Source organism: Patiria miniata, unplaced genomic scaffold, assembly GCF_015706575.1.
Source record: "Patiria miniata isolate m_02_andy unplaced genomic scaffold, ASM1570657v1 HiC_scaffold_19, whole genome shotgun sequence".
Taxonomy (NCBI): Eukaryota; Metazoa; Echinodermata; class Asteroidea; order Valvatida; family Asterinidae; genus Patiria; species Patiria miniata.
This window is the reverse complement of record NW_024037057.1, coordinates 14962124-14977373: the sequence shown is the minus strand read 5'-3', so window position 1 is coordinate 14977373 and position 15250 is coordinate 14962124. Positions and strand designations below refer to the sequence as shown.

At 41.2% G+C, this 15250-nt stretch overlaps 1 protein-coding gene across 1 annotated transcript; it reads left to right on the top strand.

Moving 5' to 3' along the window:
• Positions 1-5014: 5014 nt before the first annotated feature.
• LOC119725885 (U1 small nuclear ribonucleoprotein C-like) lies at positions 5015-13661 on the top strand. Its single transcript, XM_038197482.1, has 5 exons — positions 5015-5178; positions 10079-10121; positions 11007-11115; positions 12015-12257; positions 13415-13661. The coding sequence occupies exons 1-5, from the start codon at positions 5171-5173 to the stop codon at positions 13510-13512; spliced, it is 501 nt and encodes a 166-aa protein (XP_038053410.1). The 5' UTR covers positions 5015-5170; the 3' UTR covers positions 13513-13661.
• Positions 13662-15250: the final 1589 nt, after the last annotated feature.

The window sequence follows — 15250 nt, the reverse complement described above, 5'->3', positions numbered from 1 at the left end:
CTCGTTGCCTGCCTTTATTGCGATGTCACATAAAAAAAAAATTGGTTTCGTTTGTTTTTTTGGTTTTTTGGGGGGGTGCATGGCCCCCTTTGCCCCCCCCCCACCCCACCCCGGATTCGCCCTTGATAAACGCCTTAATATATGTTTTCCCGGCTGATTTAACACTTCTTTCACACGAATTCCCTATATCGATACTTTAATTTCGTTCCCGAACATCGTCAATTCTCAATTTGAATTTCAAAAAGCCACCACTAGATTTCATTTAAGGTTTAGTATAATTCAAATTGTTAGCATTCCGATTCGTCCAAAATCTTTGAAATTCGTCTCGTGAAGCAATCGGCGTTTCCAAAAACGAATGCACGGACAATGAAAACCATTGAGCTTTCGTTGAATTGAAATGGGATTAAAGGCGTGCATTGAATTTCAGACGAAACCAAATGACCAATTTGCTGAAGTGAATGAACATTTGAGGAAATTGGCTGGGAAAACCTATATTATGGAACTATGGAGCAAAACAGATCTAGAGGTACCACTTTGTTGTTAGTTTGAGGCATTTTTTTGAGAAAGTTGTATTAATCAAATTTTATTCTATCTTTTATAAAAAAAACTTACAAAATTAATACACAGTAAAAACTTGAAGGAGATTATTATTATATTCTGATTATTATTAGCATTATCATTGTAGTTATTTATCAATAATTTCTGGTAATGAAACCAAGGATCCTCAAAACCACCCGAGGCACTGCACAGGATGAGTAAAAATAAAGAAACCCAATTGCCGGGACCAGTGCTTTAGGGAAATTCTGCATGTGGCATGTAAATGCTCAATTCATTAGCTTTCTTTTAGTACAAGAATCATTCAAATCACTTATTTATTTGTCAAGTTACGGAGTTTTAAACACAACCACCGTTTTAAAGTTCTGTCCACAGATCACAAAAACGTAAGTGTTCTTTCAGCAAAACGAAAACAAATCACATAGGGATGTGTGTGAATTGGTTTCTGTTTGTGAATGTCCCAAAGCACTCCTGGTTTTTTTTTCATCCATGTTTGAAATTGTAAAACTGAATGTTTGCACTACCTACAGGGACTTGCTGGTCGCAAAGATGCCCAAACTGTATGCTAAATCATTCACAACTATATTAACGATTTGTTTCTTATTAAAGAAAATAGCTATGCTTATTGCAAACTATAGTTCTGTGTTCTTCTCACCTCTGAGGTTATTTGCCACAGTTGCAACGTTTCTGAAGATGGAATTTTGAGAATACGGAGTGGTAATTTATCCTCTTTGCTGAGAAACCATCCAAAATCTCCCACTCTGCACTGTGTGATTTGGATGAACGTAACTATGGTGCCAGACTAATTGATTTTTTTTTAAAGAGGGATTGGCCCGTGTAATTTTGTGTGTGCATATAGAAATCACTCTTCCTCGCTGTTTTTCTGTGACTTGAGCACAGCTGTCCGTATCTGGGTTGAAAGTTGTAAGGTTGTAGAGGAAGACAAAACCAATCTTTGTACATGTTGGACTGAGCTTTTAGGATGAAATTACAACTGTGAATAACTAATGTGCATGTGATTTAGGCCAAAAAAGTCTTCGGTTTCTGGTATGGAGCTTGCCCAAAAAGTAGTGCGGCGACGCGGCTTTTTTTTTTAACTGTTTTTTTTTTGCTTCAAATTGGCTGATGACTGCAAATGGTGCCCGACTAAACATAGTGCAAATATATGGGAGTCCGGAGAGGCCACATAAAGCTTATACTCGATCATAAACCCATCTAAAAACACGTTAAAATTGTGCAGCAGCAGGATTCTAGTCAAACCAGTGAGTTTGGCGGTTTTGAGACATCATTTTTTATTGAAAAAAAAAAACGTTTTCATTTTGCCGACGCGCATGGCTACGGCGACGCGCGCGCATACCAGAAACCGGAGACTTTTTGTTGGCCTTATGTAGTTATGCATTAAAATGTGCCTTGAAACAACTCATAGCGTTAGGAAGAAACTAGAAAAATATAAGAAAGAACCATTTCACAAAACTTGTTTTATTTTATCAATAATATGTATGAAATACAGTGTTTGTATTTTGAGTTTGGGCTAATCTACCCTAAAAATGATTCAATTGAAACTCAGAAGCAAACAACAGACACAAGTGTTTCATTTATGAAAAATATAATAACTTCAAAGACATAATATCTCTGCTTTTAATTTTGTTAATTTTCTCAACAACTCGTATTATTGACTTAACTGTCATATCCAAGATTTTGAAAGTGCTACATGCAGCACGTCAGTGCAACAACAGTCCCGACATTTCGTCGCAGAGCTGAATACCGACGAAGAAGCAAAATGGTTGATTCGCCGGTATGTCAGCTCTGCGACGATTTGGGTTTCGTGGTTTTTTTTTTACTCACCCTGTACTGTAGCTCGCAATCCTGAAGAAACCTGTAGAGAGAAGACAACGAGAAAAAAATAACAGTTTTAGAAAATCCCGGAAGAATACCCACGGAAGCAGGCAAGGACTGAAAACACAATCCACATATTTTGCCCACGTGGGATTCGAACCCGGGTCACAGCGGTGGAAGGCGAGGGAAGCATCGCTACGCCAACCTGACTCCTCGAATTATTTGAGTAACTCAATTTAGAGTAACTGGGAGGTCACCCCCTCCCCCTCCCCAGAATGACATCCCAGGGTAAACCCCACTGAACCCGGTAGAGACTGGAACCACAACCCGTATATCATCCACAGTGGGAGTCGAACCCGGCTCACGGTCGTGGAAGACGAGGAAAGGACCATGCATATAGCGCCTTACTACTCTGCAAAACAAACTTTCAGTCGTTCCAGTAAATTTAAAAGCTGTAAATGTTGCACAGGTGTTTGAATAAAGCGGGTCAAATTTGACTCTAATGTTTTGTTTACTGTGATTCTATTTATAAGTACAGATCTCAGCAGATTTCTAGATGACTATTGTTTAAAAATGTATATTGTTAGTAATTTTCAGGGTCGAGCGGATTTACATTGTTTAATGTTCATCAAAATAATGTAAGAATGTTTGATTCACAAGAATGACACAACATTATTATACATCTGAAACAAAACAAAGCTGAATGCTCTAACCACTTGAAGTAAAATTAGTCGCTCACTGCTGTAGCTAACCATGGTTGTAGTGACCTCGGACTTCTTTGGTTAAGCGCAAAAGTCCAGCAACATCACTTGGTGATAGCTGCACGGCATCCGGCCGCTGCCTGCCTAAGCCTACCGGTGCGTTGACCGTGACCAGTCGCATTCGACTGTCGAGCCGGTGTGGACGGTAATTCTGTCCCCCGGTAAAAGTGTCCGGGGGGACAGAATTACCTAGGTAAAAGTGTTCCCCCTGTCCCGTTAATTCTATCCCCCTCCAGGTAATTCTGTCCCCTCCAGTTAATTCTGTCCCCCTGGTTTTGCACGCATAAGTTGTTATATTGATGTTATTATAATGAATTCAGCGCACAGGGTATACATTTTTAGATTTTTCCCACCCTTCATCAATGATTATCAAAATGAAATTAACGTTTGGATGTTAATCAACCGATCTATGTTTCTGCAAGAAAGCAGAAAAGGCACGCGTAGTAATACTCAACCTATCGCTAGCGCTCTCCGTAGGTGCGGTACACTCGCGCGCCCGCCCACCATGCATGCAAATCGCTCGCTCCCGAAGTCGTCATCAAAACGGGAGTTGTGTTTTGACGTATAAGCACCATTCCCGAATTTAGCCCTTGCTGCGCCGCGCAGAAACAGTTAATAAATATACAGTCTGGGTGCTAGACTTGAGACGTTGCACGGGGACACATTTACCAGGGGGACACATTTAACGTCGTGCAGGGGGACAGATTTACCTAGAGGGGGACTGGTTTACCTAGGTAAAAGTGTCCCCCCCCCCCCGAACAGATTTACCGGGTCACGACCCGGTAAATCTGTCCGGGGGGACACTTTTACCAGGGGGGACAGAATTACCTGCCACAGGATCAAAATTAAATCAAATTCGAAAGTTGAAAGCCCCCTACCCCCCCCCCCCCCACCCCCACCGCCCGTAGAACCGCCACTGTGTAGGGAGGATAAGGTTTTGGACCCTGCATAAAGGCGGTTAATTATAGTGGAGACCCATGAGACTGAACAACAGAGGGCCCGGATCTGAGGGAGGAGTGCATATACCTGGGCTTGAGGGACAAGGTGATTCATAGCCATGCAAGGCTGCATGCTGACGTTTGTTACAAACTCACCAACCAATGAACCGACAAACGGAGACACACACGACTTGTTGAGCTGCTGTTACAATCCTGTAACAATTTTACCTACGCGTGCGCGCGTAAACTCTCGCCACATGTGTGGAAGTATATAATTTATGAATTGCAGGATTTGGTCGAGCACCGCCGTTGCCTAGTGGTTAGGCATGCTGGCTAACGATCAGAGGGCTCTTTTTTTCCAAAATTTTAAGTTTTATCTTAGAAACGTTATTTTTCAGTCGGGTACTACTTGTATAGCAGCAATTTTCTTTCTCTTTTCTGATCCGAGGCTCTGGAGGATTTTTTTAAAAAGGGAAATAAAGTCCGAAATCCGTACCAAGTTGAACAATAGTAGCCTCCACTCAAGCCTGGTGTTTTTAAACATGCTCCATAGGAAAGCGCATACGTTGGCGGCGCTATTCTCAGAACAAAAATTAGGCTGGTTCGGTAAGCTGGGATACACACATTTCATTCGTTGAAAAGGGGTCCGACCTGGAGCAGTGTAACCAGATAGTTGTGTAAAAAAAAATATCGCGTCCGATCACCGTCCGTTTTTGCCGATAGTAAACATTTTAGATTATTTGCCGGGGGGCGTGCACCCCCTGCGCCCCCGCTGGATCCGCTAATGCGACTAGTTGTGCTAAATTCACGACGCCGAAAAAAATATATATATATATTCCGGGCATGTTATGTCCCTTCAGGACCACCATAGACTAGCGTTTCGCTTGGCGTACGTGGTACGTTGGCGGCGCTATTCTCAGAACAGAAATTAGGCTGGTTCGGTAAGCTGGGATACACACATTTCATTCGTTGAAAAGGGGTCCGACCTGCAGCAGTGGGCAGCACAAAGCGTGCGGAAAACGTACATCGCACTTGTGAAATATTTTGTGATTCAGTGTTTCGCCTTTCCTCACAATCAAAATGCCAAAGTAAGTACATTTTTTGAATACTTGTGTAATTAATAAATCAGCTAATAAATACAATCACGTGTTATTTAGGGAAAGAATTCCAAGTCATTACGGACGTCACTTGTGACTAATTCGGCGACCGTGAAGTGTCTGGCATGTCTGGGGTTCAATTAGCTGGAGTTACCCGGTTTCGATCCAACTCGGACCCAAACCAACTCGGACCCAAGCCAACTCGGACCCATGCCAACTCGGACCCACTACCAACTCGGACCCATGCCAACTCGGACCCACTACCAACTCGGACCCACGACCAACTCGGAACCACTACCAACTCGGACCCACAATCAACTCGGACCCACTACCGACTCGGACCCATGCATTACCAACTCGGACCCATCGTTTTCAATCATTCGACATCGTTTTCAATCATTCATTTCATAAAGTTTGTCCACTTCTCATCTGTTATTACAGTGATGCTGTTTAGTATAAATTTTCATTGTAATTGTAAGGTAAATTATCTCCTATCTGTCATGTCTGTATTGCAGCAGTATAACATTTTTGTTGTTGTAAAGCGCATTAAAATGCTATTTTGAAATGCGCTTTAAAAGTGTAATTAATTATTTATTATTTTTATTTGTTTCCATTAAAACATATTATGCTTTAAAAGTTTAACCAATTATTTATTTTCATTCAAACATATTAATTTACATCGTTTACACCATCTTGCTAAATTTAACAGCAATTTATTTCTTTTTTACTCCAAACTTCAACATAACGAGTATACAAATTAAGAACAGATCTTCATAGAAAAATTAAATTGGAAAGTATGGCATTAAAACAAACACTTTCAAACATAACATTAGAAATCAATAAATAAAATAAAGGTTCCATATTAAACAAAAAAGTTACATCAAAAGAGTATAAAAAGTTACATTTGTAATCGGATTCGTAAAAAAAACCCACAAAATTCAAAGCCAGCATGTGAATTAAAAAATGATCAAGTTTAATCCCCTACAAATAGATGCAATGTCAATTATTAAAAGTTAAACAGATTCATAAAAAAACCCACAAAATTCAAAGCCAGCATGTGAATTAAAAAACCCCAAACAATTACATGAAATGAAAGGCCCAAATAGTTATTTTAAATTAATAACTTCCTCACTGAAACAAAATGTGCCACTTAAAACCACTTGTTACACGACACAAAGGCCTGCAAAAACAAACAAGTAATTTATTTTTTACTGAAAATTATAATCCTTTGATTTTCGTTTGGAAAAGAAAATCGAGATTTTGAAAAAGCACGTATATATCAAGTTGTACAAATGACATACGATATGCCTAACCTATACTATACGCTATTAATACCTCTTGGTTTAGCTTCACAGGTCACGGTTTCAAAAAGCTAAGCACGTTTAGTTTCATGACGTTCAAAACAATAAGCGTTTAGCAACAGTATTTACTGTACGCATCATAAAATACCGCTCCACACAGCGGCAATATTACAAGAAAACAACAAAACTAAAAGCCCCATTCTGCCCAATGTAGTTACAGAATATCTTCACTTTATAAGCACTAACGTTAAGATCACCTAAAAAATATAATCTCTAAAACTAATGATTGAGTCATTGTTGGGTCCGAGTTGGTCGTGATTGGGTCCGAGTTGGTAGTGGTACCGAGTTGGTCGTGGGTCCGAGTTGGTCGTGGGTCCGAGATGGTAGTGGGTCCGAGTTGGTAGTGGGTCCGAGTTGGTAGTGGGTCCGAGTTGGCGTGGGTCCGAGTTGGCATGGGTCCGACTTGGCATGGGTCCGACTTGGTTTGGGTCCGAGTTGACCTGATACCAGTTACCCAGCCCTGAGTTTTATCATTGGGTTGTCATCTAGGGCTGGAGCGTATTTTTCTCGTAACTTGTAGTATATTCAAATTTTTTTGGAAAATGTTCAATTTTGTCCCCGTTACACACTAATTGCAACTGCAACTCACCCCAAACTTGCCTGGAATAACCATTACACAGGTCCTTCAAGTAAAAAACGATCCACGATGAAGATTCAGCCTACAATTGCAGTGAAAACAGGAGGAATAACCGCTAACTTGACAACCTTCCTGGATTGGCAAGGACCGCCATTGGTTTGTGCACAAAAAAAATTGTGTACAATGAATGGCGGTCGATTAACAGGCACAGAGAGCGATCGCTGTCAACTACTCGGTTTTGCCGGCTGCGCTGGCTGTTGGCGCATGACGTCACGCGGAAGCGTGACACCCGATGACTGTTTTATGCACTAATATAAGGTTTACCACTCGGTACTGGAACCGCAACCAATAGTGCATGAAACAGTCTAGCTATTGCACATCTCTTTCAGAACCATGTCCTTTGCAATATATTCCTCAAAACGGCGAGAATTGTTTTAAAATCTGGATAATAATAGTTGCTGAACTTGTTCCAGTACTTGACTGATAAATAAAACCAGAAATGTTCACTACTAACGGATATTTTGGCTGAAACTGAGGAGACCTTTGTTACCAACATGTCAACAAATACGACTGCCTTTTCATTGCCTCATGCATACACATTTTCTTCCTGGCTTAAACGTCGCCACCATGCGGTCACTTCAAGATATTAGGATCGTGTCCCCAACCCCACAATACCATCCGGATTGTATATGACTGTTGTATGTCATATTTTGATATATTTATTGTGGTCCCCTGCCGTGTGTGCCATACACATCTCAACTAATAGTAACAGGTAACAGTCGTCTGGTATACATATTCAGCATTGAAACAACCTTGTCTCCAGTGCTTACTTTATTTCCAACACGGTTCCCAAAAGTAGAGAGCAGGTAGTGATGGGCGCGTTCTGCTCGACATCCTAGGGACGAGGTTGGCATCGAAAATATTGGCGGTGGAAGCGCACCCGACCATGGCTTAGCACTGGTAAACAATGCGTGCTACTTAATGCAAAGTACCTGCATTGACCTGTGACATGTGTTTACACTCGACAGTCATTTCGAGAGCGCTTCAGTGTGGGTTGATAAAAACAGACCTCCAAAAATTATTTGGAAAAACGTGAGTTGTCAGTATTTTACTATTCATCTTTTCATCATTTGGTGCATTATAAGTCTATACTTCATACTGTATTAGTATAATACTTCAATATTGAATATATTATAAACTTTTTCGTGTCTGAAAAAAAATTGCCAGTTTTGCTATTGTGAGTTTCCTAGCGTTATGCATAAACATAACGCTAGGATCATCCTAGCTAGAAACAGTCATGAACTAAATAATGCATATTCATTATCTTACCCAAGCATGCTCGCAAATGCATACATTACAATGCGGCCGCCATTTTGAAATCGCATGGAGGACATTTTCAGGACGATATTTGTGGAAGATGATGACTAAAAGTCGTCTTTTGGCCAGATGGATGAAAATATTGAGACCAAAGAACTTTTTTTCGAAAAGGTATGAGTTGCTCTACGACTAAGCACCTTAACTTTGGAAATTTGTGTCCTGGATGAAAAGATAATCTCGATCAAAATCTGTAGCAAAATCGCTACATCAGCGGGCAGGGCTTGATTTACCCGGTGCACGCATGCACCAGTGCATGTAGATTTTTGCTTGTGCGTAGCTTTTTTACTGAGCATGCACGACGTGCATGTAACTTTTTTAGCCACCAAAATACTCATTTCATGCATATAATCCAGTGAGTGAGAATAAGAATAAAGTTTGTTGAATACTTGACCAGATAGTGTACAAACGTGTTTTATAAATCCATAAATCCATAAATTATTCCTCGCACCATGCTCGCACAGTCGCAGCAGATTCAGAGTACGAGGTAAAATCTCGACGTACGTCCTGCAACCTCCAATCATGCATGTGATTTACCACGTGATACATGCTGCGGATAATTTGGTATCGCACTGACGCTCCGGGCATTCCTTATGTCCGGATCATAAGTACGATTCCAAATTATTAGCTGCGTTTATCACGTGGTCTCATTATTGGCCAATCAGACGCCCCCTATCATATGCGCCACATGAAGCAGACGGGTAGCTCGGAGGGCTCCGATAATTTTGCACGCAAATGACCCTGGTCACTTGTCAGATTAAAATCCAATTATGGTGCATGTGGGTTTTTCTTGGTGCATGTAGGTTTTTTGGTCTACATGCACCAGTGCATGCCACTTTTTTTTTGTAAATCGAGCCTTGTCAGCGGGGAAAAAAATGCAGTCTTTGTGGAAGCATTGAGCGTCTGGCCGTACCACAGAGCTTGTGATAGTACTGTACGGCCAGACGCAGTCGGGCTAGTGTTAGCTAGGCCTAGCTAGGATGTTCCTTAGCGTTATGTTTATGCATAACGCTAGGAAACTCACAATACCAAAACTGGCAATTTTTTTTTATAATATATTCAATATTGAAGTATTATACTAATACAGTATACAGTTACCCAGCCCTAAATTTTATCATTGGGTTGTCATTTAGGGCTGGAGATACATGTAACTGTTCACGTAACCGAGCAGCGTAGGCAGGTCCCAAAAAAATTGCGAAAATGTTTGGTAGGTCCAATAATTTTAAAGTGGATTTTGTTCCCTTAGGCCTATAGGAACCGGGCCCTACATGTACACTACACGATCGCCAAGATATTTGTACTGTAGACTTGCAACCGTTGTTAAAAGCCCGCGGTTTTGTTCACTTCGTAACACACCAACCGCACAATGCGCAACTGGAATGGAACCTTTTCGCTTGGGAGTAATGGCATCGGATTTTCACCATTTTTGCCAAATAATGAAATTTGTTTGGTGCGGGGCCAAAATCACGTGCAGGCGCTGACGAAAAACTAGTAATTTACTTTCAAAGGCCTTAACTAGTGGAAGTGAAAAGAACAATTACATAAAGTGTGTTTTATCTGCTCTGTTTTATTCAAACAGGTATTATTGTGACTACTGTGACACCTACCTCACGCATGACTCGGTGAGTAGCAGACTTGATCATGGAACCAGTCTAATTCTGTGACATACTTTTGGAAGATTAGTAATTTAAATAATACTAATAAAAAAAATAGACTGGAGCGGAGTTGAGCCTGCAACCTCCGGATTGCCTTTCCGGTGCTCTACCAACTGAGCTATCCAGCTCCGTATGTGAGAGGTTCCCCATTTTGTCTTTGTTTAAGGGGCGCTAGTCAGAAGCCATGAACCTGTTTGTGCCAGTGCTTAAAGGTACAGTCCATCATTTGTAATTTGTGCTTTTTGTTCATTTGAAGCAACAAAATTGCTCATTATCTAAAGAAGGGTATTGAACAACTAACCTGATGAAGTTTCAGCTCAGCTTCAGCTGTAATTTCGAGAAAAAACAACATTCTAGGATCTCGATTTCAAAACAAAAGTTGCTGAATCATGTTTTGAACTGGGCTTGAATTCAGCGTCTGAGACAGGTTCTCACTGAGCCAATTGCAGCTACGCGATCCGACGAATTATAGCAACCGCGCACGCTTGTGCGTCGTGTCAACGCTTGCGTGCACTTCGCCGAAGGAAAAAAACGAACTACTAACGGAAATTTCCAACTGTGCGTTTTTAGACGCATCGTTTGAAAGTCCTTCTTTTGTTGATTTGTTCAAAATGACAGCATGCCAGAAAGAATAACTTTACAGGGAGTTTAGTTCCCTTTCTATCTTTCAACCAAGTACGTTTTTTCTACAATAATTACGTCAGTTACTTTTTGGATAGCTGCAAATGATGGACTTCACCTTTAGGTCAGACCCCAGTAACTTCATGGTACAAGTAATTATAAGGAAAGAGGGTTTGTAAATAGCCTGAATTGCAGTGTTTTTGGTTTCCTTTTCTTGTTTTTCTTTGTTAGCCGTCAGTGAGGAAAACACACTGCAATGGCAGAAAGCACAAAGAGAACGTGCGGATCTACTACCAGAAATGGATGGAGGAGCAAGCGCAGAGTTTGATCGACAGAACAAGTAAGTGGGATGTAGCTGGACCCAATTTCACAGCTCTGCTAAACAGTTCGCAGAAAAGTGGAGGGGTGACCACTGCCTCAATCCTTCTAAATCCTCCGACTCACTTTTGCACACTTTTAGCTGTGGGGATGATATCCTGAAGCAGTGCAAATGATATCTAGAATAATCTAGGCATAATTTATTTAAGACATATAAAACATAGACAACGCATGGTTTACCTTAAGACCTTAACACAATGCATCCTCTAAAATGAACTGGCACTAAGACCAAAAAAAAGAGTCTCCGGTTTCTGGTCTGCGCGCCCGTTGCCGTAGCCATGCGGGTCGGCAAAATTATTACTTTTTTTTTTCAATGGACATTTGTAAGATGATGTCTCAAAACTGCCAGACTCAATCATGCACTACCCAATCATCAACACTATGATCCAACACTATGATCCAAATAACAAATACTTATTGGGAATATTGGCCCATAACCATCTCACAAGCCATTAGACAGCTGTTTTAACCCTTACTCTCTGAGGGTAGTTTACTGCATGTCAGTTGGTTATGCCAATGCCCTCCAGCTGCAGTTTATTGGCAGATAGTTTTATTTAACAGTGAAGGCTCCAATTGGCAGGAGTTGGAGGCCCTGGAGGGTGCCTGATACTGACCAGCTGGGGGCACTCACTTTGTTATCAGAGGACTCTCATTGTTCTCTGTGGCATGTATTGGAGTGCCTGTCCAGTTACCCTTGAAATGACATGGCAGATATTGGAGGGCCATGCAAAAAACATAGGAGATTTTCTTGAGGCACATATTGGCATGCGTTGGAGGGTCTAGTAGGGTAAGGGTTAAAGAAAAAAGGCACATTGCTATTCCACAATTCACAGATGTCTATTTCTCCCTTCTCACCAACAGCGGCCGCATTCCAGTCTGGTAAGATCCACCACAACCCCTTCAATGAGGGGGGCGGGCCTGGCGGGATGCCCCCACCCCCGGGGGGTGCCGCCGTCCCCCCTCCCTCCAACTACGGTGGACCAAGAGGGCCCATGCCACCCAGGGGTCCCCCCATGGGCCCGCCGATGATGGGCGGACCACCAGGCCAACGCCCGCTTATGCAAAACCCACCAGGCCTGATGAGTATGGGTCCCAGACCGCCAAGTAAGGAACCAATCTAAAATCATAGCTTAAAGGGGCACTATGTCCTGAAATCCCCGAAAATTTCATATTTTGGATTGTTTACTCACCTATTTCAAACATCTGGTTGAAAAGAAACCAAAACCTAATGTCTTACCGTTCTCAAGAAAAAACGGAAAAAATCTGGTTGTTTACATCGGACACGACAGAGTATGAATATGCTTTTCCTGTTGTACTCAAGAAAAGACGGAAAAAACCTGGTTGTTTACATCAGACACGACCAACGACAGAGTATGAAAACGCTTTTCCTGTCGTTTTTTTAGTCAATGTACGATATACACGTTGTGTGTGTCATACAGCACCGTGCTTGCGAACAGCGGTGACCAATGACCAATGCACAAAATGTGGTTTCTTACACGTCCGCAAGAGGCAAACATTTTACGGATGAAATCACAACTAGCACCCAAACAGCTCGACTTTTTTAGGGTCGCAAAAGTTGATCCCAAAAGTCGTTTTAGCACGCATAATACAGGAATAACACAAAAACGTCCAGTTTTTAAAGGATAGTTGTGTGGATGTTTATATCCTACTTTTGAATATTCTTTCCGATTAACATTATTTCGTTCAAAGTGCGTTTTGTAGCCCAATTGGGCTGTTCCAGGACCCAGTGTCCCTTTAACCCTCCTATGCAAACATACGTTCTGTGCCGAGTCGTCCTCTCAGTCAAAATTAATCAAGTGACTGTTTTCAACAGTTAAAGGGAATAAACGTGTACATCATTTGCAAACATCCAAAAAAAAACTACCGCATTATCAAAAAATACCTAACTGGACTGTTAGTGAAAGCATCCTGCAAAATGGTGCTGACGTTTTCAAGAAAAGTGGTATTTTTTGTATCAATTTCCAACACTGGTCAGCCGACCAGCGTTGGAAGAAGAGTTCCCAGCCTACATATTAAAGCAGGATTGACTGGCTGTGACTGTTGATACAGTTATGCTGTGACTGTAGATGATGGATAAGCCAGCTGTGCGCACAACCGTGACAACTGGCCTGCTTTTGTCTGTTGACTGAATGGCCACTATGGCCTGTGCCCATTTCCGTCTCATTTTACTAGAGCACCTCACATTTAAAAAAAAATATTTTAGCATTCCTCAACTTCAAATGTTTCTTATTCTCTTACAGTGATGCCACCCATCGGACCGATGCCCCCAGGTGAAATGCCGCCCCCTGGTGGACTACTCCCCAGACCTGGTCTGCCCATATCAAACGGACCATCCTAATATATTTCTGTAATCGATGCTTTTTAGCCATAGAGCTATATTAAACAGGCATGTAACTTTTCCTCGGATCAGCTGATTTCCTCTTTTTTTACTTCCCATGTGTGTCATTGAAAATAGAAAAACACTGTACAAAGTCTGGGAAAAATTTGAATTTCCTCTTTTTTGTGATTTCCCAGTTGCATGCCTGATTAAATAACTAGAGCGCTGACTCGACGTACAAAGTGATGCCTGCTGGACGCATCCATGTTTGTAGACAAACCTATGGAAAACTCGAAATTTTGTACGGCTTTTGTACGGCAATTTATCTGCGTTTGTATTCTATACCGGTGCGTTATCAAGCCGATAAGCCCAAAACTGAAATGCGCAATCAGTAAATGAGCGTTTCGCAAACAACGCAAATGCGTGCGCGTGTCCGCTGCAAATGATTTTTGCCGTGACATTCTTTAACCGTCATGACGCGCGCTTAAGTTGTTTGCGTATGTTGTACTTACACTTTCCAAATTCACCCATCTTGTTTCGCTATGTTTCTACAAACATGCACATGAATTCAAAATCTCTGCACCTAGGCGGCTTCAAAGTATCTCCGCACCGCAAATGAGGAGTTAGCGCCGAGTTATTTAATATAGCTCTATGTTTTTAGCCATACACATTTCATTTGTGAGTTAGGAAGAGTCTCATATAAATCTGGAATGCTTTGATTTATTTAACTGGCAACAACACTGCTTGCTCTGCTATACCCTCCTAAACACTTCAGTTGACGCTATCAGGGCTCCCACAGTCTTAGGAAAAAAATCCTGGAAAATCTTGCAAGTTATTAAAAGCTATCATGGAAAGTCATGGCAAAGTCGTGGAATTTGGTTATTTTTCCAAACGTCACGGAAAGTTGATATTCCAAGAAAAAGGTCATGGAATCCTAATAATAAGCCAGTTGGGTATTCTACCGTAACTGCACATGTGCACATCAGAGCACAGCGAAGTGTTTTTAGGTGGCTTGTGTGTCCCAACTTTTATGGGAATGAAAGTTTCCATCTCTTTTTTATTGCACAAAAAATCACACAGAATGCAGATTCTGTTACCACGCCCCCCACGTGTGCATTTATCTACCATGCTTATCCCAACAAAAATTGAAATACTGAACTCACTTATTGGCTATGGCAATCTTTAATTTGGTAAATACAAAAATGAATGTTTGTGAGTGCAATGGAAAGAATAATTTCAAGAGGTGACTGATGAAATGTTCCATTCCACGAGGCGAAGCCGAGTGGAATGGAACATTTCATCTGTCACCTCATGAAATTATTCTTTCTATTGAAATTATTCTTTCTATTGCACGATTGTAAAACATTCATTATTTGTTTTATATAACACCTGAATAAATCCTCGTCATCTGATTGGTTGACTTTTAATAGCCACTTTATTCAGGTAAAAAATTGTTTACTAGTTTGACAAGTTCAGAGTTATCATATTATGCAAACTGTTCAACAGGTTGAGAACTATAATATTCAATTTATCTCACCTTAAAACTTTTCCATAAGTTTAGAACTCAAACAGTTCAATAAGTTCAGAACTTTTATTGCCAATTTAAATACCACAGCGCCACCTTCGGCAACATGTGCAGTGACAGTGCAATGGTACTTCTAATCACAGTGCACTGCGCGTTGCGCTCCACGCGCGCGCCGTGCATTGGTACGAATAATTTGGTACGAATAATTCAAGACGTGATCAACGATCCACCAAT